At 33.5% G+C, this 25,867-nt stretch overlaps 1 protein-coding gene across 2 annotated transcripts; it reads left to right on the top strand.

The window, feature by feature from the left end:
- Positions 1-1,823: 1,823 nt before the first annotated feature.
- LOC126830103 (DCN1-like protein 4) lies at positions 1,824-25,867 on the top strand. 2 transcript variants are annotated; one of them, XM_050560378.2, is made up of 10 exons: positions 1,824-1,839; positions 2,643-2,769; positions 4,828-4,973; positions 14,118-14,191; positions 15,840-15,913; positions 16,653-16,744; positions 17,118-17,226; positions 18,076-18,180; positions 19,337-19,439; positions 21,034-25,867. In XM_050560378.2, exons 3-10 carry the CDS (start codon positions 4,900-4,902, stop codon positions 21,090-21,092), a joined length of 690 nt encoding a protein of 229 aa, XP_050416335.1. In that variant the 5' UTR covers positions 1,824-1,839; positions 2,643-2,769; positions 4,828-4,899; the 3' UTR covers positions 21,093-25,867. The 2 variants fall into 2 exon arrangements, with proteins under 2 accessions (XP_050416335.1, XP_050416336.1); XM_050560379.2 differs by having other exon boundaries at positions 1,825-1,887.

The following is a 25,867-nucleotide window of genomic DNA, read 5'->3' as shown; positions in this document are numbered from 1 at the left end:
TTATCTGAAAAAGAGAAAAAATCAATGTCATTATAATACAAAAGAAAAGGAATGAAATACAGTAAAATGTTGACGGATCGAAGCAAACTTCAGTGATTGTTACAATACAGTTTAATATGGGAATAACACCAGTATGACTGAACTGCAGCGTCTTTGTTAACACACATCAGATTCCAACTGTCAAGAGCTGATTTACATGCATACCATATGGGTGAACCTCAGTTTCCATACCATCCGAGCAATACAAAACAAGGCAATACTTAAAGGAGCTAAATCGCTAACATTTGGTATCTAGAAATTGACAAAAGTGGGTCGCAACACATATAATACTGTAGTATGAATGTATATAAACTGATTTACATTCAATGGTTTCCGTTTTTACTCCAATTTCAAATTAGTTATGTTCGGCGAAATAAGCCAGCAGTCTCAAGCGAGTGCAAATTACTAGCATCTGGTTATTCCAGTCTACGTATGCCGTTTGATTTGGTGCAATGTGTCTAGCCTCGTCCCTCGAGTCTCTTGATACAACTGGGGCTGAAGCGCATTATGGTACACGATTCGTGTACCAATGGTAAAATGTTTATTTTGTCTTAAATATTGGATATCAAAAGCCCATCTTTTTCCGGTAAGATCACAACATGAATGTTGATTTAATTTGACAAATAAATCGTGTTTTCAATGTTGAAGATTTTGGATGATATTGAGTTAGAGACTTAGCTACTTTAATTAAATTACATGTCAACCGAGTGGGAAGAGAGATTCTTCAAGGCCCATATCCATTTACATAATTGTGAATTCATTGATTTCAGATTTGAACAGATTTGTCACACATTAGCATTGCACACACTCACAATACAGGTTGCATTTGGCAACGTAGGCCTACACAAAACACTCGTTTTCTCAACAGACAACTCAGTAGTCTGAGTAGGGGCATATTACTGATTACTGTCCTTAATTCACAACATGTTTATTGGAAAATATTATAAAAATGAAATGATATGGGGTTTAACGTCCTCTTCTGCTCCAACTGGGCTAATGCAGAAGATGGCATACCCCATACAGTGTGCTTTGTGGGAAACTTTGATCGGGCAGCTGAACTATGGCCTACCGGTACTCTTATTATATCGAATTCCAACTGTCAGGGGATCTTTTACGTGCAAGCCATCCAATGAATGTAACCTAAGCTAGTATATTAGGCCCTACAGTAGGCCTACTATAATAGTATAAAACACGGGTGACGGGTCCTCAGTTTTTCGTGCCATCCGAAATGTTTATTATTGGAATAAAACCCCAACCCGTTGAGTTTTTTTAACATTGAAGATATGTTCTCTGATAAGAATAAAGCCAAAATATACCAATGGTCCAATGTCTTAGAAACAATTGGGATTTACACAATAATTTCCAATGTTAATAAAAATACCACCTCCTGCAAGACCGTCAATATCAGGAATGCTTGCAACTACAACAACTTTCTTACGTCTTTTCCGATTGGTTTTTGATCATCCAATCCCGTACGGAACAGTGTAGAAGGTGTTTACTAGTCGTAAGTAAACAGCCAATGGATAAAAGATTAACAAAAAACTTTCGTATCCGGTTCTTGCCTAGAAGATTACTTTCGTTTTGTTTCCCAAATATTTCTTATGTACTGTAAGTTAATGTTTGGTGTAATGATATGATTTATTTTAGAATTTTTAGCGTTTAATGCCAACGCTTAATCGAATGTTAAATTAAATGACTAAATATTTGTAATATTTTTACATAGATTTCATTTCCTCTTTGTTTACAAATTTGACAAGAAGACTTGCGCTGTCAGAACTTCCGGTTCAGCACGTTTCTAAGGTCGGATTTTAATGGAAATTCCGTCCTTATTTTATTTTTACTAAATAAGTAAATATTTATTTAATATGAAAATGTACTGCAAGATTTATATGCCGAGGGTGTAGTGATGGTTTAGCACTTATTATTTTCACAGAAATCCAGGCAAATATTCTCTTTCGTGGGGAACAAAGTTAGAAACTTGTTTCAACGACAATAAAACTTTCTCCCGAGATCTCGGGTCAGGACGGCTCTGCGACTCCGGTTCGGCCGGAATCCAAATAATCTTAGAGTAGGCTAGGTCTAGACAGTTTTCATTTTGCTTCTCAAAGAGATCCAGAATGCAGTGCTGGAAATAGCACATCAGGGAAATGTCAACTCAATATATTCCAGGCCCTTCCTCAATGAAATTTGTATTTTTGTTGGACAGAGCAGGTCTGGCTTATGAAATCATGGAATGTCATTAGAATAATAGGCCTAGTTTAGTTGGGAAACTTTGCATGAAACAGTATATTTGCACCCACATTTAATGAACAGATTTTGCCATTATTAATATTAAACGTGGGAGGACTGTATTGTGGGTTGTGCTACATTATTAGCTTACTCCATTAATGAATCATTGTCCGCGTTCTAGTTCATTTTCAGTACATGTACATGTCAAAGTACAATATTCTACGCTGCGGACGACAATACATGAACTCACAACCTAAATGAGGAATGGTGTTAGATATTCTAGAAATAGGATGCATTCCTAAATAGTTTGGCCTATAGAATTCGCCGTATAATTAATGTCTATGGAATTAACAGAGTATTTAATGCATTTTCAGGTATTTGAACGTAAAATAAATTGTACAGACCTATTATTAAAAATGAAATGAGGATATTTGTCTCTGATTGGTCAGACTGGATCAAGAGCAAGCAACAGGTTTTCTGCATGACCGGTTTAATACATTGGTAAGTAGAATGATCAGAATGATTGAATTATCTCTCATTTTATTATACACCCACATTAAATGGGATCAAATTTATTGGTGTTGACAGTGTCTATCCATATGTCGGCATTCCATGTCAAGTGGACCACTAGAAAGTTAACCTAATTGGAAAACTTGACTACATTGCATCATTGAGTAGTAATTAATAACTGGTCTTGAAAACCAAATTTTTCATTAATTTTCCTCCATTGTACCTGTAATAATGAAAAGTTACATTTTGAAGATTGAAATTAAAGCTCACTGCTACACCCAACATCCGAACTGATTTTCTAATTGTGATCTATGTACAAAATTCATCTAGAATGGTGGATTTGGTAGGTCTAACCTACATGGATTTAGAACCCTTTTTTACAATGATCATGAAAAGGCCAAATTGGCAAAAACACATTTACAAACTTTGGATTAAGATTGAAAATATAAACGAACACTGGCCAACTTTGGGTTTTTGATATGATGTAGAAGATTAACAGAAGTTTCATTTCCTTTTTAAGATTTTGCTACTTGTCCCACATGTCCAAAATGCAACCGAAATTAGGCATTTTCACCAGATTTTGACGGGGAAACCATATGGCAACCGAAATTAGGCCTTTTCATGAGATTTTGACGGTAAACCAACTTTGAGGCCTACTGTCTTTGGGATATATAGCATCATATGGTTCTATATTCAATTTCATATTGAAATTACAGCATCTGGGAGTATATACATGTACAGCAATTTTTAAATCTCTAAACACAACAATGGCTTATCTTTTTCCCCTTACAGTAGGGCTACCACCTACCCCAAATTCTATCAAAAAATCATAATCTACATTTGCAGTTCTATCATATTGCAAAGTTAGGGGTTCTAGACACTTAAGTAGTATATAAACCACGGAGCCGAAAACCTAACAGAAATAAGAAAATTTTTAATATCAATTGGAAACCCTTTTTTCAAATGATGATATCTCCGCCAATATTGGACTTAGGAAGCTGAAAATTGATAATTGTTAGTTTTAGACCATGTACTTTAACATGTTTTCCAGATTTTTTTAAGGGGGCCATTTCCCTAACATCCCCAAAATTGGTCCACTTGATATGGAATGACTCTATGTTAGGGCTTATGGCGTGAAATTAATATGAGTGCTGGAGGAATGCACTACACACAAACAAAACTGATAAGACAAACCGTACAAAAATTACAAAAATTTTCATAAATTTATGCTCCCATTACATAAAAGAATAAAAGGCAAAGAATTTAGGGATTGCTGAAACAGATTTAACTTTTGTGCTGTTGTGTTGAAAAAATACCTTGATAGAACTGTAATAGAGTTACAATAATAATCTTTTAGGGACATTTAGTAACTGTGTAGAGCAATAAACTATAACATATACTTAAATGGTAAACAGCTACTATTTTTTTTGATAACGTTGACACAGACCAAAATAAATAGTATGTGTTATAGTTTACAGTTACGATGTTCTGTTTTACTGTTCTATTGTAACAACACCATGACATAACTATGATCAAATTTGCAAGGAACAGCATCTAGTCCTTTGAGGGTAACAATGGTGAGTAAGTAAGTAAGGCACTGGTTCGCTAACCTGGAGGTCGCGGGTTCGCTCCCGAAAAAGTCCATCAAAATTTTCCCCTTGTCAGTAATGCAGGATAGAGAATCTGACAAAAACAACTGTCTAGTCGTAAAAGATCCCTTGTCAATGAAAGTCGATATAAAACTAGGCCGTAGCGCCACTGTCTGCAAAATTTCCCTCATATCACACACTGCAAGGCGTATGCCCATCTTCAATAACCCATTTCCAGTGGGAGCAGAACAGTAGGACGTTAAACCCCTTTTCATTTCTAGTCATTTGTGTGGGATAAAAAAAATGAATTCCAGATTTCCCTTTAGAGGTTAATCGAAATACGAGTAGGCGGTTGCACCACCGTCCGGTCAAAATTGCTGCTTGGACTAATTACCTTGTTTGTCTCAGAAGAGATTGTGGACTAGATATTTACATACACCTTATGCTAACTTTGTTTCAGACCTTGGGTGAAGGTCATATTGATCAAGATTCTGGAGTTTATGTTCCTGATAGTGATCTGAACTGTGTAACCATGCCGACTAGAAGACGACCAAGATCACCATCATCTGACGATACACGTGCCAAAAGAGCTCGAGTCACAAACTGGTAAGTCTTTTTGTTATTGAGGGATTGGGTAGCCAAATGGTCTAATGCATGTGCGTTAGGTCATAAGGTCTGTCATTAAGTCAAGTGGTGTGAGTTTTCTCCAGTGCCTCCAGTTCCCTCCCACAGCAAGTGAATTATTGAAATAAAATTGAACCACATGTTAGTCCTCAAATGACCTAGTATTTGTCGAGTGGACATTAAACCCGATTTATCCCTCTCTTTTTGATATATTTGTTCTGGTAGAATAGGTGTCTGAGTGTGCTGTGAATGTTAAGGTCTGATTGGGTGTCGAGGAGTATCGATATTGATGCTTGCCAAACCTCACAGATTTTCTTTATTTTCCTTGCCTGTGAATTTTCAATATGTTTCATACATTTATCTGGCAGTCATGGACATTGTTTAAGTACATTTCCAATATTTGGCTCAAACTTGTAATCAAATTGCATTTCCTGCATTGGTTCAATGAAGTTCTGGTTTTATGATAAGCATTGCAAAAACAACACAGTCACCATAAATAAATTGGAAACCTACTTGGCCCTCTACAATAATGTCAAAGATTGCAAAAGGCATCTTTGTTGCATTGTCAATGTTCCTGCCATGGGGCGACATAATTTTGTCTATGATTCTCAAAACAACGACTGTATGGCCTGTTGCTCACATAAAGCGAATTTTAACCAATTGTCATACTCGCCCAACATTAGTTTTCCGTTAGTGCTTAATTGCTCACCAATATTTTTTCGTAAGCTCTCGTCAGTTTTGTTTTTGTTCTGGAGAGTTTATTCCTCATGTAAAATGCAGTTTTCTTCATATCATGATTTACCAGGTTTTCAATATTTATACCATGTGGATTCTTGTGGAAATCCCTAAATTTGGCTTTCAATTTTCTTCAGCCAAAATCAGTAATAATTTTTATACGCCCACATTTTCATGTGGACATACATGTATATTGGTGTCCGTCCACAATTTGTTTGTTGCCACTCTACAGGTTAAAATTTTTATCCGATTTTGACGAAACTTGAAATATAGATCTATCTCCCAAAGATGTTGGTTCCTATCGATATTGGCATGTATCAGACCATAACTTCATGAGTTATGGACCCTGATTGTATGATAACTTACATTTTCAGCTTGTGGACACACTAGAGGTCACAATTTTCATCTGATAGTGATTTTGATTAAACTTGAAATGCATGTTTATAACCCAAAGATCTTGGTTCCTTTCGATATTCACACATATCGGACTATAACTTCCTGAATTATGTGCCCTGATTGTACGAAAAACCACGTTTTTAGCTTGTGGTCCCATTAGAGGTCACAATTATTATCCGATTTAAAAAAAACTTTCGAATATATCACTGTTACACCGTAAAGTTGGTTGAGATCGAATTTCGTGAAAATCAGACCAAAACTGTCGGACAAAATGACCGCCCCTCGTACGCAAATAGTATAAACAAATGGTATGACAAGATTGTGGACCCTCCAGAGGCCACAATTTTGATCTGATTTTGATGAAACTTGAAATTTATGTCCCCAGTTCCCCAAATCAATAGTATCATACGGAAAATGCATCATCAAATGAGAGCTATTTCGAGAATACGCTCTAATCTTAATACTGATGCTTGCCAGAGTGTTGTTAGAGCATTTGTAACATCGCACATGGACTATGCAAATTCTCTTCTATTAGAGCACCAGAAACAGCTTTAAACAGACTACAAATAGCGCAAAACAATGCTGCACGTCTTATAACTAAAACACGAAAATTTGATCATATATCAGCTAAGTTACACTTTTACAGAAACTCCATTGGCTTAGAGTTCGAGCGAGGGTTCAATTTAAAGCTCTTGTGAATGTGTTTAAATCAATTTATTCTGACACCGCACCCAAATATAATAAGCGTTCTGGTGAATATGCTTTCTCCGTCAGAGCAGCTAAAATGTGGAATGATCTTCCAAAAACTCTTCGAGACTCCTCTTCCATCCAGAGCTTAAAAACATACTTATTTCAAAAATGTTTTTGAACTGTTTTGTTGTGAATGCGCTAAGAAATATTCATGTGTAATGAAGCGCTATATAAATCGCACAAAAATAATAATAAAATAAATGTTTATAACCCAAAGCTCTAGGTTCCTTTCGATATTACGCATATCGGATCGTAACTTCCTGAATTATAGCCCTTGATTGTACGAAAAATCACGCTTTTAGCTTGTGGTCCCTCTAGACGTCACAATTTTTATACAATTTAAGAAAACGTTTGAATATATCACCGTTATACCCTAATGATGGCTGAGTTGACAGACAAAATGGACGCCCCTTGTATGCAAATAGTGTAAATATATGGTATATCAAGGTTGTGGACCCTCTAAAAGTCACAATTTTGATCCGATTTTGATGAAACTTGAAATATATCTTTATAACCCAAAGATCTTGGTTCTTTTCGATATTCATGCATATCGGGTTGTAACTTCCTAAATTATGGCCCTTGATTGTACCAAAAAATCACTTTTCTTGTTAGCTTGTTCTCTATTCATCTCTTGCAAAATGTGGGTATATCTTGCCTTGCAGCTGCTGGTTGTATAAAAAAATGTTCATATTTTTTTTCCGCCAACTGGGATATATTTTATATGCCAAAATTGTGTGATAAAAAAAGACAACATGTAACAATATTAAACATACATTATGCAAGAGCTAAATCTACCTTTTGCAGGTCTTTCTTTAGGCTTGAAATGTTATATAAAGTATTAATTAGACATTTATTAACAAAACGAGACCATAATCAATTCTTAATGGCATCAAAAACAAAAGATTTTAACTAGATTAGAACGGTTCGCCGTTTAAAAATTTGATTTAAAAATGAGAAAGTGAGGCTAAGTTTCGACAATGCACACATCTTGTCAAAACTACTAACAGTGATAAATTGGCTCAGAATGAAGTAATTTGAATGAAATTTTCAATATTTTCATTTTACATTATGTATTTTTGAGCAATTTTAGCAAGAATGACCAGCTCTTTGTCTAAATATTACATAATGTATCTTTAATTGTCAGGTAGGTAGGCATATTATAAAACAATTACCTGGTACCTGTACAACATCTTACAACATCCTTCTTTACATGATACAAAAGCATAGTTTAGAACAATACATTTTCTACATTTACATCCAAGGATTGACAATTTTCCAGTTTTCTTTAAATTTATGTTTTGCATTAATTTTTATTAATGTTTTGCATTTATTCACATGAGAAGCCCTTTATTTTCACACCAATATTGATTGAAATGGAACTATATTGAATTCTAATTCATATTTTTAATTTATACGAGTATGGAAAATATTGAGTTAGTGGTTTAGCTCCTTTAAGTTAAATAACAAGGACTCCACTCACCCTAACCTGGGCATCATTTAATTTTATTCCTGTGTATTTAGCACTAATTTTTATTCACATTCATTAAATATCAAATCTTTTTAAAAATTTGTAAAAACTGTTTAAAATCACCAACAATCAGCTAATTTGTACTTGTCTACTACTGTTACCGTGACAAAAAAAGCATATATTATTATATATTTTCAACAATATCTATGGAGTGTAGGGATGACTTGTTGCTGTTACATTGTGGGCTTTTGTTTCTTAAAGCAGTAGTCTTGTTTTCATTATTTAAACAGATTTTAATTCATAAAGCAAGAAGTGGATAAGATAAATAATGGTGTGTATACAGCAGATGTTCCGATTTAAATGTAGTAACTTGTAACACATTAATACATGCACATAAAATAAATACATGTTATATCTGTGTAGAACAAAATTGAAGTGACAAGCCTGTGTAATTAAAGCAAGCATTATATACACTTAGTCTAATAATAGGGGATGCATTCTAATGAAGCTCCTTTGTATGTACCGGTATACAAAATTAAAAAAAATTAATGCCCAAGTCATTTATGTACAAGGTTTCATTTTTATACACCCACATGGAAATGTGGTTGTATATTGCCATCGACCCTCTCCACCCGTCCGTCCTTCGTCTACAATTTCTATGAACACTCTACAGACTACATTTATCATCTGATTGTTTTGAAATTGATATATGTTGTTTACCTTAGTGGGGTGAAGAAGCCTATTTAGCTTTAATAATTTCCGTTAATTTCTTCTGGAGTTATGGCCCTTGTTTCACTTTGTTGCTTCTTGTGAATGCTCTAATGACAAACTTTATAAATTTATATGCATAATTTGAATTAGTGAAACCAATTTCAGCAATTTCCGTTCATTATGTCTAGAGTTATGGCCCTTGTTTCACTTTGTGAAGGCTCTGACGACAAAATCATCATCTGATCTGTATAAGATTATTGATTGATTTATTGATATTTAAATTAGTAAATCAAAAAAGCCTATTGAATTTCAGCAGTTTCTGTTAATTATATCTAGTATAGCCCTTATTTCACTTTGTTGAATCATGTGAACACTCTAACACCAAAAGTGACCATCTAATCTGTATGAAATTTATATAGCATCATTTAAATTAGTAACACTATTTAATTTCAGTATTTTCCATTAATTACTTCTAGAGTTTTGGCCTATGTTTCACTTAATAGTTGAACCTTGTGAGCGCTCGAATGCCAAAAGTTACCATCCAATCTGTGTGAAACTTTTCGTTATTTTAAAATTAGTGAAACAAAGAATCATATTAAATTTCAGCAATTTCTGTAAATTACTTCAAGAAGTATGGTACTTGTTTTACTTTGTTGACCGTGTGAACAGTCAAATGACAAAAGTTATCATCCGATTGTATGCATTACCGGTATTTAAATTGGTAAAACAAAAAAGTTTGTCGAATTTCAACAATTTCTGTAAATTGCTTTCAGAGTTCCGGCCCTTGTTTCAGTTGGTAGAACCTTTTTACCCCCCAAACGACAAAAATTACAAACTGATCTGTATGAAATTGTTATGTAAATGCCCCCCCATCTTGTCGACCGCTCAGACAATTTAGCTGCTGTGAGCGTATGTTTTGTTGCCTGGCAACCTATCTTTATAGAAAGTGTGAGCGTGAAAAAAAGCACTCAACATAAACTTTGCGAGGGCGTTTTAAGCTCACTTACAAAAATTTTGCGAAAGCTATCAATTCATTCGGCGGCACCTGATAAAGATATCTGCTATTACTAAACCTGACAACTGAATGACACCCTGGTTATTGAATTAAATACGGTTACTGCTTTGAGCCATAATAATAGCCACAGAACTAAATAATCGCTTCCTTACTGAGTGCTGAGAATATTGACCTCGCCATTGGGTGTTCTGTCAATTAAATCCGGTGTTTTAACCAATCAAAAATTTGTTTAGAATTGTACTCAGTGACAAGTCTCACAAATTACGTTGATTAAGAAATTCTTGAAGATAAATTGTGCAAAAATGTGTAGACTATCATTAAATAAAAAGGGATTATTCTTTCCAGCTAATTTGGGTTTGTGGGAAAACCTTTCTCAAAACAAGCAAATGTATATTCTGTTTTTATATGCCCACATTTAATAAGATCAAAACTCAACTATGGGTGTATAGTGTATGGGTCTGTCCACAAGTCTTATATCATAGAGCTTGACACCATACACAACCAGGGACTTAAAATCAGTTTAGGAGCATTCTATACATTTCCAGTGGACAGTTTATACAGACGTGATAAACTGGCACTTCAGTATGCTACGAAAATAGCATCTTTACCAAAACATATTTCTTTTAACACCATATTTAGACCAGAAAGTTAACTGCTAAAGACCCCTACGCGCAAGCGAATTATTGAAATAAAATTAAACCATATGTTAGTCCCGAAATGACCTAGTTTGTGTTGAGTGGATGTTAAACCCCATTTCTCTCTCTCCCCATAAAGTTAATATAATCTGTTTAAGGTCATGAGACAAACAATCGAAACAAATTCTAATGATTTCTGATAATTACTTTATGGCTTATTACATGTGTTGTAAATGTTCTCATTACTGATAAAAAAAAATATGCGACAGCCCTTGTTGACTGCCCAGACAACTTAGCTGTTGTGGGCGTATGTATAGTTGCCTGGCAACCTAACTTTAATGATATTTTAGCAACTAAATAATTGAAACCCTGTTTCTGCTATAACTATAAACAAACATAATGGATTAGAAGCGTATATGACAAAACATTTTCCCTTTAAAAATAGATTTTTTTTTATCATAATTTTTTAGCGCACTTTATGAGAGCTTAAGTTTTCGCAAAAATGAAGCCATGAATGGAATAATAGTGCTGCTTTGGCAAAATTCTTTTTTTAGTGAGATTATTCAATGGGCCCCAAACAACACCATTATGGTGAAGCATAGTATGTACATGTAGAATGAAAACAATCAATGCAGAATAATTTCGCTGCTCTGGCAAAATTCTTCTATTTTTTCGTAATTCTGATTTTGTAAAGGCAAATATTCAAATGATCTCTACCGTACAGAAAGTCATGAAAGTGAAAGAGACTACACTTAAGTTTTGATTAACCAGTCTTACATGTTGCATAACCTGTTAAAAATAACATCTGTAGGATAAACTTGGCTTTGTTTTAATATCATCACCTGTACTATATTATGTTATCTTACTTACCTACATTTACTCCGTCTATTTATAGAATCCCTACTCATGACTTTTACATAAGTGGGCTAAGGCCTAAGATTTAAGATTCCAGCTGTTTTTCTTGTTATTGTTGTATATTTGTGTACCAGTACTGTTTGGATAGATTACAACAGCTTATTATTAAGTGGTCCAAAGAAAAACCCTGTTTAAGTGTGTAGTTGGTGGATTAAAGGAATTAGGATTATTTTAATTATGTACTGTTCTTTTTCTTGATTGACCTTTAACTGATCTAATGTGGATTACAGTATATATGTGTGTGTGTGTTACAGATATTTACCTTCATAAGAGTTCAGAAATATAACTGTACTCTAAAGTTTATATAAGTGACTAATTTTCATGTATATTGCTCTGGATTACGTTGTATACCCAGTACTTCTTAGTGTATGATTATCAGTGGATTTATATAATTAAGTGGCTATATTGAATTGTTTTGTGTATACTGTACATTTACGTGGATTATGCTATATTAGCCTATGGTTATTAATGGTTGTATTAGGTTTTAATGAGCGGATAATGATTGATTATAACCACGAATAATTTAATGTGTGAATTAGTAAAGAATATTGTGGATGTTTATTTTGTTTAAATATTTCCAAGCTTAAAAATTTAAACTGTGCTTTTTGAGAAAAGCAACCCAATTTTTGTGGCGGGTTATTTTTTGTTTGATTTTTTTTTAAAAATTTACCCAAGAAATAGAAGGTAACATTTTAATTGTTCCTGAAGAACAAAAAGTCACTGGTGACTTACAGTATTGTAGGCCTATGTTAAAAGTACATATGTACATATACAACAGAAATTGTAAGCTAATGAGAGATGTTATCAGGTGTTATAATGGATTTTATTTTTGTTGAGTTACTTACATGACTAATGAAGATATAACTGGATTACTAGTACTATAGCATATTGGTTACATATTGGAATCGGACCACTGTTGTAACATAGTGATTTAAATCCGGGACAAGTGACAGTATATAATATGGATGTTTATTGTCAATCTTGAAGGCAGACATTATCAACAATTGAATATTTTGTTTATTTTATAAATTTAAAAATGTAAGTCAGATTAGTAACCCTTTATCATTTCTTTATCCCAAAATTATATTAATGTTGGATTTAAATTATATGGATTTTTACAAATTCCAAAGTAGCTGTTCACTTGTACTGTGTGTGGGCTACATTAAAAAATACATATACAAAATCTACAAGTTAGACCTGAAATCATTTTAACTGGAGTTGGGATTTTTTAAAAACCTTTAGTGTATTTTTCTTGGTTAATTTTAGTATTCAGGTCAAATCCTTTAAAATTTAAAAACCTGTTAATGATTTTTTTGTATATAATTTTCACTCTTTTCCTGGTATATGAGTGATAATTAACACAACTCATAAATAGGTCAAATATAAGTAGAAAACTGTTTGTCATTGTTTATATAGGTTAAAGGTCATGAGACACAGGTTAAATGGGTGTAAGTTTGTTTTAATAGAGTGATATTGTGGGACTTTATCACATCTATTTGTAAAGAAATGAAGCATAGGTACAAAATATTCATGGAATTTATTCCCAAATTTCCATTGATTGTTAGTTTGCCTAGTATTAGTAAGATACTGTATTATAAAAACAGTAATCTGTAATTATAAATCCCACAGCAAAGATTAAATATAGAGTTTTGAGACTATAGAAAATAATTTTTTTTAACTTGAATCCATTAGCCTATGTGAACTATAACTAAGTACATAATATAGAGGGAAATAATATTAAATAGAGTTTTGCGTCCAATTTGCCTGCAGAATCTGGGGGCTTATGAAGACAGGCACTTGCTACAGTGTGCTACATGTACAAGGGAAATTTGAGCTGGACAGTGGTGCCACGGCCTACTGTTATTTCTAAATCAAAAGTCAAGAACACAGGGCTTCGGTTTTTCGTACCAGACGTCTGACTAGACACTGTACGTTAATGCCAGACTCTTCTGCACTGCTGACAATAGTAAACCACGCTGGAAAATCATGAAACACTTTCTCCGCCGATATCAGGATTCAACCTTGACCCTGCCGTGGCTCCCCACATGACCCATACACCTTGCACTCTACACTGATATTTTAAACCATTGGTTTGTTGTCTTATTGAAAAGTTACATGTAATATTCAAAGTGTCAAGTTTAGGAGTTCATATAAAACAGTAATAAATGCCTTGAAATATTATTGTTCTAAAATATGAAAAACTTGCTTAAAATAATCAAGCTGAAATATTAGAAAATAAAAACATCTCTAAAATGAAATCCAATCAGTCAAGGATTGATTTTTGTTTTGTCAGCTCTTTGTGATGTCATCCTAGTGTTTATGATGTCACAAGAATAGAGTAGGGGGAATATTATGTAAAGTCAGCTCTTTGTAATATATTATGTAATGTGTGCGGGCTAATGATAATCATTATTGTATTGCAATGCCTTATTAATATTTTGATTTATTTAAGATATCGTTTTTATTAAATCTTAAATATTGTTTGTAATCTTGTTTTTTAGGTCCAAGAGAGAGCCAGTCAGTTCATCTTCATTCAGTTCTAAACGATGTGAAGCTTGGTTTCACGAATATACAAGTAAGTCACTCTCTAAATCTGTAAGGACTGTATTTGTTTTGTTAAAGGGGCATTATTGGAGATTAGATAAAGAGCTGACAGTTCTCGCTATAATAGTTAAAAGATAGATGACGGAAAGAGAATATGCTGAAAATTTCAAGTCAAGTTTCTTCACTATGAACCGAGATATTAGCGATTCAATTTTAGGCCTAGTCTCGATCATAATTACTAAAGTTGGTCTGACAAAAAACAATGTCTTGATTATGCATTTTGACGTTAAATCATTCATCAAAAAATGTATTTAAATCCAGTAAATATCGCAGGCTAGCGATGGCATCAAGAGTTGATTATGGTCTGGATAAGTTAATTAATGTCTAATTAATAATTTAGACAACGTTTCGGGCCTAAAGAAAGACCTGCTATAGGCAGATATAGCTCTTGCATAATGTATGTTTAATGCAGAGGTAAATGAAATGTATTGGGGTTTAACATCCTACTGTTCTGCTCCGACTGGGATAATGAAAATGGACATACGCCATTCGGTGTGCTATGAGAGACATTTTACCCGGCCACAGTGTTTCTGACCACTCGTCTTTCAATTTTAATTGCAATGAGTTATGTGCCTACTAATGCATATGTGGGACCCCGGTTTTATGTTACATCTGGAAAACTAGATACTTTATCTTCTTTGGGCTACTGACAAACTGAATCTGGCTGGATAATCCAGAGGAACTTTCTCAGCCAATGCCATGATCAAACTCCAGAACCTCTGGTTGTTAGGCCAGCATCATACACTTCTAGCCTCATCGCCTGTAGTATCATATACATCTAGCCACTTTGGCCCCTTGTGTGACGACAAAGGTTCTTTAAATCTCTGCGAAGGGCCTGACAAGGACAGCTGTCTAGTCATTCGGATGGTACAAAAAAACTGAGGTCTCAGGTACATATTGGCGTGCACATAAAAGATCCCTTGGCAGTTGGAATTCGATATAAGAGTAGGCGGTAGCACCGCTGCCTGGGCAAAATTTCCCTCATAGCACACTATATGGTGTATGCCCGTCTTCATTAGCCCAGTTTAGGAGCAGAACAGTAGGACGTTAAACCCCATTTCATTTTATTTTAATCTCTGATCCTTGGTCCTGATGAGGGGACAACTGACATTCTTTAGAAGATTCAGAAGTTCAGTTTTATGGATGAAAGTCAAATCTTAACTCAAATAAAACAGAGTAAATTTGATAGAGTAGATATAATGTACAGAGGATACGTTATTCTCTATTTTCAAGAACACTAATGAAGTGGACTGAAAAAAATAGCAATCAGTCATCTGTCTCATTCTGATAAAAATAAATTTTACCAAACAAATGGTTGTACATTCTTGCGCATGTGCTTTAGATCATAAAATCCATCATTCATTAAGTGGCTTGGTTTACTTTCCCTGCTTGTACATGACAAGGAGTAAGGTCGCCTATCCAACCTTGTGGGTTTTCTCTCATGTTTCCTTCAACTTCTAAAGACCACTATCCTATGTGCAAGTGAATTACTGAAATACAAATATTAGCCATAATTACATGGTAGTCCCAAAATGATCTAGTTAAACACCATTTCTCTCTGTCAAAAAAGTTATTGTTGCACCCAACCAGAGTTATTTATAAACAACACTTGTCTTCAGGTCCAGATGAGGATGAAATTAGTCCAGAAGGAATGGAGAAATTTTGTGAAGATATTGGAGTTGAACCAGAAAATGTAAATATGAATACATTATTATTTGAATTACTGAATTTTTACAAGTTTATTGAAATGAAATGGGTTAAATGTCATTCTTTTCGTCACTAATTGGCTGATAAAGATGGACATATGTCATGCAGAGTGCTAGGGTCCTTCACCTGCTTTTCAACAAATTCCAACTGTCATGTTTTTTCATGTGTATGTCAATCAGACCTCAATTTTTCGCCCCATCCGAATGACTGGAAGCTGTTCCTTGCCAGGCATTCCTTCCTGAACTACTGTCATAAAATGTGTCGATTAATTGATTGAAATGTAGCAAACTAAACATAACCTGACTCTGCATAAATCAAACACATGGATCAAAAAATCAAAACACAGCTAAACATAAATTTAACAGGAGCCGCAGTGACTCAGTAAGATGTGTTTGATCCCTGTGTTTATCAAGAAAGGTCATCAAGATTTTTGGGCCTGGTTTCCCCTTGTCAGTGGTGAAGATCGCTACGGCCTACTCTTATATCGAATTAGAACTGCCAATGTATCTTTTACATGCATGCCAATGTGTACACAGAACCTCGTTTATTTGTCCCATCTGAAAGACTAGACAGCTGTCCTTTTTAGGCTCTCCATCATGCACCACTGACAAGGGTAAACCCCACTGGAAAATCGCGAACATTCTAGGCTAGCTAGCCAGCACCTTAGCTACTCACTGAACCAGTAAATATGTATAACAATATAGACGGCTATGGTTGTGTTACAGATTGTTATGTTGTCATTAGCATGGAAATTAAAAGCCAATAGAATGGGATATTTTACTGCTGAAGAATGGGCCAAGGGGATGAAGGATATTCAGTAAGATTTTATTATCTATACACCCTCGTCATATAATAATTTCTATATTTATAACCCAATACAAGAATTCTCTCATTAACTGACAGTTTTGCTGAAGTGCACATTTTGTATATTTATTCTCTCTGGTAAAGCGAATAGGTGAATTGATTCAAATCACCTGTTAAAATCTAATACATAGTGTTGAAATATGCACAAGACAAAAAGGGAACAATAGCTTGATAACATTGAGAATACTCTTCAAAACATCACCCAAATAAAGAAGTATGTGTTATAGTTTTTCTATAAGTATGTGTTATAGATTATTGCTCTATCCAGTTACTGAATGCCTCTCAAAGATTAATATTAATTCTGGTGCCTATATTTATTATTATAGATGTGATAGTACAGAAAAACTACAACAGAAACTCGACTACCTCAAAACACTTCTCGATCATCCCGTTCATTTTAAAAATATTTACAGATATGCGTTTGATTTCGCAAGAGTAAGTACTGGTATCATTTGACATTCTCATTAAATTCCAGAGTTTCTGGATAAACTCACTATGTTTATTACAACACTATTTCACAAATCATTTTAAAACAAAAACCTATTCAAAGTTTATACTCCTTGATAAATTCCTAGTGTTTATAAATTCTTGAGTGTTTATAAAACCTAATAGTGTCTTTGAGTTGTCCAAGTAACAACTTTGAGAGTGTTTATACAACATTATCGCACACTTACACATTAATTACAATATACAGTAATGTGTAGGGCTGCATCAATGTACCCTGAGACGATAGTGGTACACATGCCACAGTTTGGTTCTCAATCACAGTACTTTAAATTCTATACTGCAGTTCAGTAAACACAGTACAGATTTTTTTTAACCGTCCATTTTCTTCCGATATTCATCTATCATGCAGAGTTATGTCCCCCTGTAGTTCATGTGACAAGGAGGAAAGATGGCTTCCGGTGATAAAATATTCGCCTCCAGCAAACCATAAATCAAAGATATGGAAATATTTTGGATTAAAATCGCCAGTTGAAAATGCTGTGGCTAATAAAGTGATATGTCGACATTGAATATCATGTACTTGTTTTTATTTTTTAAGTAAATTAGGAAAGAAAAATTACCGCGATATGTATCATATCATGAGGTCCATACCATGATACGTATCGTATCGGGAGGTTAGCGTATCTTTGCAACCCTAGTAATGTGTGTTATTAAAGTTTATAGATCCAGGTCTATATAAGTAAAATAGCTCAAGTTGTTTTTATTCTTTAAAAAATTCTGGATTGTATTATAAACAAAATGTTTGTTGTATTAAACAATGACTGTTCTATTTTGAAGGAGAAAGATCAGAGAAGTATGGATATAGACACGGCTAAAGCTATGTTATCTCTAGCTCTCGGTAAACATTGGTCCTTGTATGGTTCCTTCCATCAATTCTTAGAGGTAAGACTTACACTAATACTGGTACTACTGGTCTAACATGGAAAGTTTCAATTTGAAGGAACAAAAAACTTGATGGAAGAGCATGCTACAGCCTGTGAAAAATTCTCCTCCTTCTTTTATGGGATTGCATTGATTCGATGTTAAATCCAATTCAATTTGTTTCCATTAATCTGAACAAAACATTATATGCCCTAGAGCTGCCCTTTGTACCCTGTCAATGGGATGTGTACCTTGTCAATTGTATGTGTACCCCTGGATCCACCCTGTGTACAGTGAAAGGGATGTGTACCCCTGGATCTGTGGCTGTTGAGTGATGCCTACCCTGAGATCTGATCCTGTTTACAATGAAGGGATGTGTACCATGGTATCACTGTAACCAGGGTATTGTTTAATCATGCGTATTTATCCCTAATTTTTCTTTTTCATTCATTCAATACAATATAAACAACCCCATTGAATATTAATGTATAATAATTAATTAAACAGTGGTCAAGAAATTAAACGTTTTTAAATTGGACATTTGTTATCAAAATTAAAGGAGGCAAGTCTTTAACTCGATATCATCTACAATCTTTGACATTGCAATTTATTGATCAATTTAAATCAACATTGATGTTATCTTACTGTGAAAAGATGGGCTTCTGATATCCAATATTTAAAACAAAATGAAAATTTTAAGATTGGCACACAAATCGCGTGCCAGAATGCTTTAGAGCGCCATTTGTAATGAGTGTCTTGATAAAGAGGCTAAACACACACCACAAGAGAATACTACTGGTATAAATTGGAATAACCAGATGCCAAAGATTGCCACTCTTTGCATATTTCGCTGAACGTAACTGATTAGAAATTCTTATAGTACAAACAGAAACGATTGAATGTAAATCAGTTTATATACATTTAGTATATGCGTTCCGACCCATTTCTAGTTGCCAAAGAATAGAGATTTAGCTCCTTTAAACGATCCGCTTTAAACTGGACATAATATAAATTGGATGATTTTTTTACGTTTTTCATGAATTTTCAATCAAAGATTTGACATTGAACAAATGTGAAGGGAATTAATGCAAGATGAAATCATACCCAAGTTACAGTGTATATGGACTCGGGGTATGTTGATGTGATAAAAGACTAAACTATATTTTCTATATTCCAGCAATCGAAATATAAAGTAATAAATAAAGATCAGTGGTGTAATATTTTAGAATTCAGTCGTTCTGTGGCTGCAGATTTATCTAATTATGATGAAGATGGGGCCTGTAAGTTACATCTTTATTATCTCTAGTCCTTCTCAAACTCTGATGCCATGTCTTCTTTGATTAGCATTTAGTAATTGAACATATTAACACAAGGTACAATTTTATTGAATTAATGTATTTACGGTTTTCCATGCATAAGAGATCACTCTTGTTCACTCATTGTTTATCTATGCCTCAGGCCGGCTCAGGTTAATTAGTTTCCCATTAATAGTGTTGATACATTGATCATCATAAATAATAAGATTCCCCCACACCCCTTTTAATACCTGTAATAGTAAGTGCAGGGGGACTGCACCACACAAAATTTACACAAAAACAAATACACGGACAAGACATCATACTCCGGAAAACACAGACAGACAATTCAAACAAAGTGAATGGATCCAGGGGCTAGCCGTAAGCGTCCACTACGCTGTACAGTCCCGGGTCTGTAGTGACACAGACTTCACTCAGATTTGAAAACAATCAGGAATACAACCCAAAGAAACCATTGTGCAATGCCAGCATGAGTCATGATCTGCTATATGCTACACGAAATATGAATGTAAGCATATGTAGTAAAATTCAACTATACAAGTAACCATATCGGTGAAATGTTTAAAAAAGTAGTCTAAACCTAAATGTTCTAAAATCAATCAAGAAATGTTTCTGTATTCAATACATGTAGGGCACATGTTCCATCCTACACAAAAACAAAAACAAAACTGAATACAAAGAAGCAAATAGGAAATGTAGACTGTCTAGAGAGACAGCCGTCTGCTAACTGAGTTGCCCCTGTGTTGGTTTAGTTGTAAATAGCCCCCTAATCAAAGGTGTTTAAGTTATAACTGTATTTCTTTTTATTTTTGTTGCATATTCTGTACATATTTGTCTACTATTCACATATCTGTGTTCTTGTCTACGATATTACCCTTGGTGGAAGTGGTTGTTAAATTCTAGGACCGACCGACATATCTGTGTCATTTGCTTGATAAAGACGAGAGTATCCTCGTTGTAACATCGCTTAGTATTAAACTCAGTAATTGTGTATCCATAAAATTGTACCTTGTGTTCTGATGTCATGATTGTCATTTGCATTGTTTAGACTATATCAAATTTTTCACAGCTTAATTTATGCTAAATGTACTCACATTAATTAAAAAAAATACAACACAAATATCAAAGGTTTGGATTCGATTGGATTGACAAATTTGAGGATCTTTGTGATTTTTATACGCCCACATTGAAATAATGCTGTCGCACCCATCCGTCCGTCCACAATTTCTTGTGAACACTCTACAGACTACATTTATCATCTGATTGTTTTGAAATTGATATATGTTGTTTGCATTAATGAGATGAAGAAGCCTATTTAATTTCAATAACTTCCTTTAATTTCTTCTGGAGATATGGCCCTTGAAATTTATATGCATCATTTAAATTAGTAAAACAAAGAAGCCTATAGAATTTCAGCAATTTCTTTTAATTACATCTAAAGTTATGGCCCTTGTTGAACGCTTGGACGATTTAGCTGCTGTGGCCATATGTTTTGTTGCCTGGCAACCTATCTTTGTTGTAGAAGTTCTACTAGAAACCTTTGTATTTATATTTTCAGGGCCAGTGTTATTGGATGAGTTTGTCGACTGGTTTAAAGAACAAAAGAAAAATAGTTGAATGAATGATGTAACTTCCTGTCTGTCCGTGCTATAATTACTGGTAGTGCAAAAGAAAGTAGACTTATGACCTACCTATTGGCTAGCTCATTTCATACATTATATCTTTCAAAGATTGATATAAAATCCCATCTGTCCTTCAGTATTTGTCCATATTCGTGAAGCAATGGTTTCAAGTATTAGTAGTTTACTGACCACTGATGTTCCTGATTAATTATCTTCCTGTGAGTGTGGCTCCTTGTTTGACTTTGTGAATTGGACGCTTTATCTTAATACAGTTGCCAATTTATTTAAGTTTTTATTATTTCTGTAATACAGCTCAAAATGATATGAACTAGACATTTCCAAAAAGCTTTTAGAACTATCAATTATTTGGATTGATCGTCAAGCTAACTTGAAAACCAATCAATAAAAGAGAATCATCTTTAAGTATTATCGATAGTAGTGGTAGTGAATGCTTGTTACTATAGCTTTAGGAATATGGAACCTATATGACTGGATTATTTTGGGTAAGATGGCTTTTTAAATCATCCAATTGGCAGTGAGCATGGCCATTGTTAGGTTGTTTGAATGTTGTTCATTTTAAATACTGGTATAAAATATATAATAGTATAGAGTATGTTTATATTATAGGGCAAATTACGCTTTATCTATAAGATTATTATCACACCCATAACTTTAGCCATGTTTCTTTCACCACTATCCTGTAATGAATTCGTCAAGAATTAATGCTTGAATATTCAAATTGCTCATCTTGAACTTTGTATGATCTGGGATTTCCAATGAATGAAATGAGAGTAAATTCAGTTGGATTTATTGAAATCAAACATAACCTTATATATGGTCTATTGTCAAATTTTAGTTATCATGCTTTGATGATATATATATATATATATATATATATATATATACAGTATATTATATATGGTCCTCCAATGCCTCCATGATCATTTTGTCTTTAATGTAACTCATAAATCAGTCACCAATTTACTCAAATGTTGACATGTCAACGTGTATATATGTATTGTCTAGTTTAACTAACAATTTTATCAGATGTAGATTTCAAATAATTAATATCACTTAATCTTTAAGTACATTTCTGAATTAAATGTACATTGTCCATGTGATAGAAATACAGACTTAATAATTCATTCCTTATAGGCAAAGGGAAACAAAAATATTTGATATTGCTCCAGTTGTGGATGAGGGAGGGGGAGATTACTCTTCTGGAAACACCTCATACCACTTCATATTTATTTGGAAAGTTCACACAGCCAACAAAATATTGTACTTTTGTATAAAGATCTAAAACAAAATTGTACTTTTGTATAAAAATCAAAACAAATATTGTACTTTTGCATACAGCTCTAAAACAAAACTGTATAAAGATCTAATTGTACTTTTGTATAAAGATACAGAAAAATATTGTACTTTTTGTATGAAGGTCCAAAACAAAATTGTACTATTGTTTTAAACCCCAAAACAAAATTGTACTATTGTTTTAAACCCCAAAACAAAATTGTACTTTTGTATAAAGATCCAAAACAAACTGCTACTTTTTTATAAAGATACATCATGAAATTGTGTATTTTAATTGGACCGATGAAAGTGATTAACTTATTGAAATAACTGACTCTCAGATGTAAAATGAAAAGAAATGTGTTTTCTAATAGTATATGAATGAATAAGTTTATTATTTTTATAGAGTATGTCCGAATCTGTGGGAAAATGTCGTTGAAATACTTTTTTGAATATTTGCTAAGAATATGTGGAGTCAAGACTTAAAAAGGAAAGAGCATCTTTTTTGTTTTAAAAAAGAAAAAAAAAAAGAAATGATGCATGGTTTTTATTAGATCTTAGTTGATTTGTGGGGTTCTATTTTAATGTCAGTCCATGCTGTATGTTTGAAATTTGATATTCTTAAATTTTGTTAATTTTGAGATATAGCAGGGACCTGATTCACCAAAACGTAAACTAAAATGTTTTAAGAATTCTTTCACTATGTAAGATCCAGAATCTGTGCTAGGATTTTATCTCTCCATCCATAAAAAATCTGCATTAAAATATTTGAGTTAAAGTTTTTATAAATAAAGACCCTAAACAGTAATCAAATGTTGACAGTCTTATGGTTAAAGGTTCTGGTTAAAACAAAATACTATCAATGCTAGCTATAACAGTAGATATCAAGACTGTTTTCATCTATTAAAACTAAACAAATGTTAAAGATGCATTATGTAACATTTTTAAGAAGAGTTGGACGTTCATGCTTTTATAGTTCACAAAATAGATAATGAAAAATAAATATTTTGAAATTGCTTTTAAATTACATTATTCTTGGCGAAGTTATGACCGGTTAAAGATGTAGCGTTACATGTTCAATATCGTAGCAACCGTACTCGACAATCAAGACTTCGCCTCCATTGTCCATTTTTATTGTTAAATTTTCAAATCTTGCAGATAGTTAAATCCATTTAATCTCGGGCATTTGATCTATGTTCTATAGGGACATGATGATAGGCTTGTTTTGTGAATAAATGTCTAAATAAAAGTTTATATAACATTTGATCGAAACCTAAAGAAAGACCTGCAAAGGACAGATTTAGCACTTACTGAATGTGTCTTTAACAATTGGAATAGAAAAGATTATATGATGTATTTAAGTCTAGTGGTTTTAACTAATCTTTTGCTTTTGCCTGGTTGACTTGTTATTATACGCCCACATTGAAATGGGGTCGTATATTGTCGTGGCTAACCGTCCAGCGGTCCGGCATCCACAAGCAATTGTTAACGCTCTAGAGGCTAAAGTTAATATCAGAATCAGATTGACTTTAAATTTATTTGCAGCGATTTCAGATAATTACTGTCAGAGTTAAGGCCGTTGAACACTTTGAAAAATCTTGTGGACGCTCTAGAGGCTAAAGTTAATATCTGATTGACTTTAAATTTATACACAGCATTTAAGGTCACGAGACGAAGAACCCTTTTGATTTCAGATAGTTACTGCCACAGTTGTGGCCCTTAATCTCTTTGAAATTTCTTGTTGACGCTCTAGAGGCTAAAGTTAATATCCAATTGATTTTAAATTTATACACAGTGTTAAGGTCATGAGACGAAGGAGTCTATTTATTTTCAACTATTTCCCTTAACTATGGCCCTTAATCACTTTGAAATATCTTGTGGACACTGTAGAGGCTAAAGTTGATATCCAATTGACTTTAAATTTATACACAACAGCTTTTAAGGCCATGAGACGAAGAAGCCTATTCATTTTCAACGATTTCTGGTAATTACTGCCAAGAGTTAAGGCATTTGATCACTTTGAGGCTAAAGTTAATATCTTATTGACTTACTTCTTCACAGTGTTTAAGGTCATGAGACAAAGAAATCCTATTCATTTTCAACTATTTCCGATAATTACTGTCAGTGTTAAGCCTTTGATTAGTTTAAAAAATCTTGTAGACACTCTCTAGAGGCTAAAAATCCATTTCATTCATTCACTCACTCTAGAGAAGTTAATACAAACTGTCTTACAAAATGTGGGCGTATCTTGCCAGCAACCGCTGGTTAAATTAAATCATTAAATGGCTGAACTGTTCTAGTCTACTTAAAATCAGAGTCATCTGCTGCCATCAAAAGTTGATTATGGTCTTGTCATGTAAATAAATGTCTAATTAATGATTTATATAACATTTAAGGTGTAAAGAAAGACCTGCAGTAGGCTGATTTAGCTCTTACATAATGTATTTTTAATTAAATGTTAAATACAACATTTTAGCATGGATTAATCTGTGAAAAATTTGATGTTATCCGAAAAATGGATGGGAATGACGATCAGCTGTTGTATGCATGTATTGATGAATTAAATTTTTAGTTTTATATTTCTTGGCTCTGTGTGTTCCTATTCGATAAAATATTTGTGTTATATTTTATGGTGCATTTATTCTCTGCTATCTTATTGTGAGTGAGAAATCTTTTTCTATTTTGAAAACCTAGAGCTGATAGTATTTAAAGTTTTATTAGGGCGAAGTCAAGACACATTGTTATTCCTTAATAAACTGAATAAAATTTGGTCTTAAAGACTGTTCAGTGTTTGTGATGCCACTGAATAAAGTTAACAGCAATTATCTGAGTGGGGGGATATACAGCGGCCAAATGTTTCCATAACGCAGTGACTTGCTGTACAGGTCAGACCTTATTGTTAACCCCATTGACTAGTTTCACCTGACCAACCTTTTCCTTAACTCCAGAAACTTGCTGTGTAGGGATTCACATACGCAATCCCTGTTGGTTAAATTCAGTGCCTCGCTGTGCAGTGTTTATCATCGACCAAAAATTTCCATTAACCCTAGTGACTTCAATGAGAAAATAAAAACACAAAAAAAAACATTGTGTAGAAATTATTGAAATGCTAATTTGAAGTAATATTTTATAAGAACATTTGAAAAAGATAATGTGTTTTGGGTTTTTTTTTTTCTTTCTTGTATTTATGTATTAATTGTTTTTAAGTTTTGTTATTTTATTCTTTAAATACTCCAGAAGGAACCTTAATAATATTATATGGACGACATTTCAGCTCAGACTTAAGCTTTTGATTCTTAACAACTGCCACTTGGTTGGAATCACTGTGTTATGATATGATTATTAATTTTGTTATTTGTATATCAGAAGTGACATTTTTACACCAATGGCTATATTTGTACACCAAAATTTGAATAATGATCTGAAATGTCTTCAATATTGTTACACCTGAGTATAAATAAAAGTTCTTCCATTTCA

This window comes from Patella vulgata, chromosome 8 (genome assembly GCF_932274485.2).
Source record: "Patella vulgata chromosome 8, xgPatVulg1.2, whole genome shotgun sequence".
In the NCBI taxonomy this organism is placed as follows: Eukaryota; Metazoa; Mollusca; class Gastropoda; family Patellidae; genus Patella; species Patella vulgata.
This window is presented reverse-complemented; position numbering and strand designations above follow the sequence as displayed.

Excerpts from the sequence above, each read along its gene's own strand:
- LOC126830103 (XM_050560378.2), top strand. The coding sequence starts at position 4,900 with ATGCCGACTAGAAGACGACCAAGATCACCATCATCTGACGATACACGT. Across the intron at positions 4,974-14,117 it reads AGAGCTCGAGTCACAAACTG|GTCCAAGAGAGAGCCAGTCA; the intron begins GTAAGTCTTTTT and ends CTTGTTTTTTAG. Across the intron at positions 17,227-18,075 it reads ATGCGTTTGATTTCGCAAGA|GAGAAAGATCAGAGAAGTAT; the intron begins GTAAGTACTGGT and ends TCTATTTTGAAG.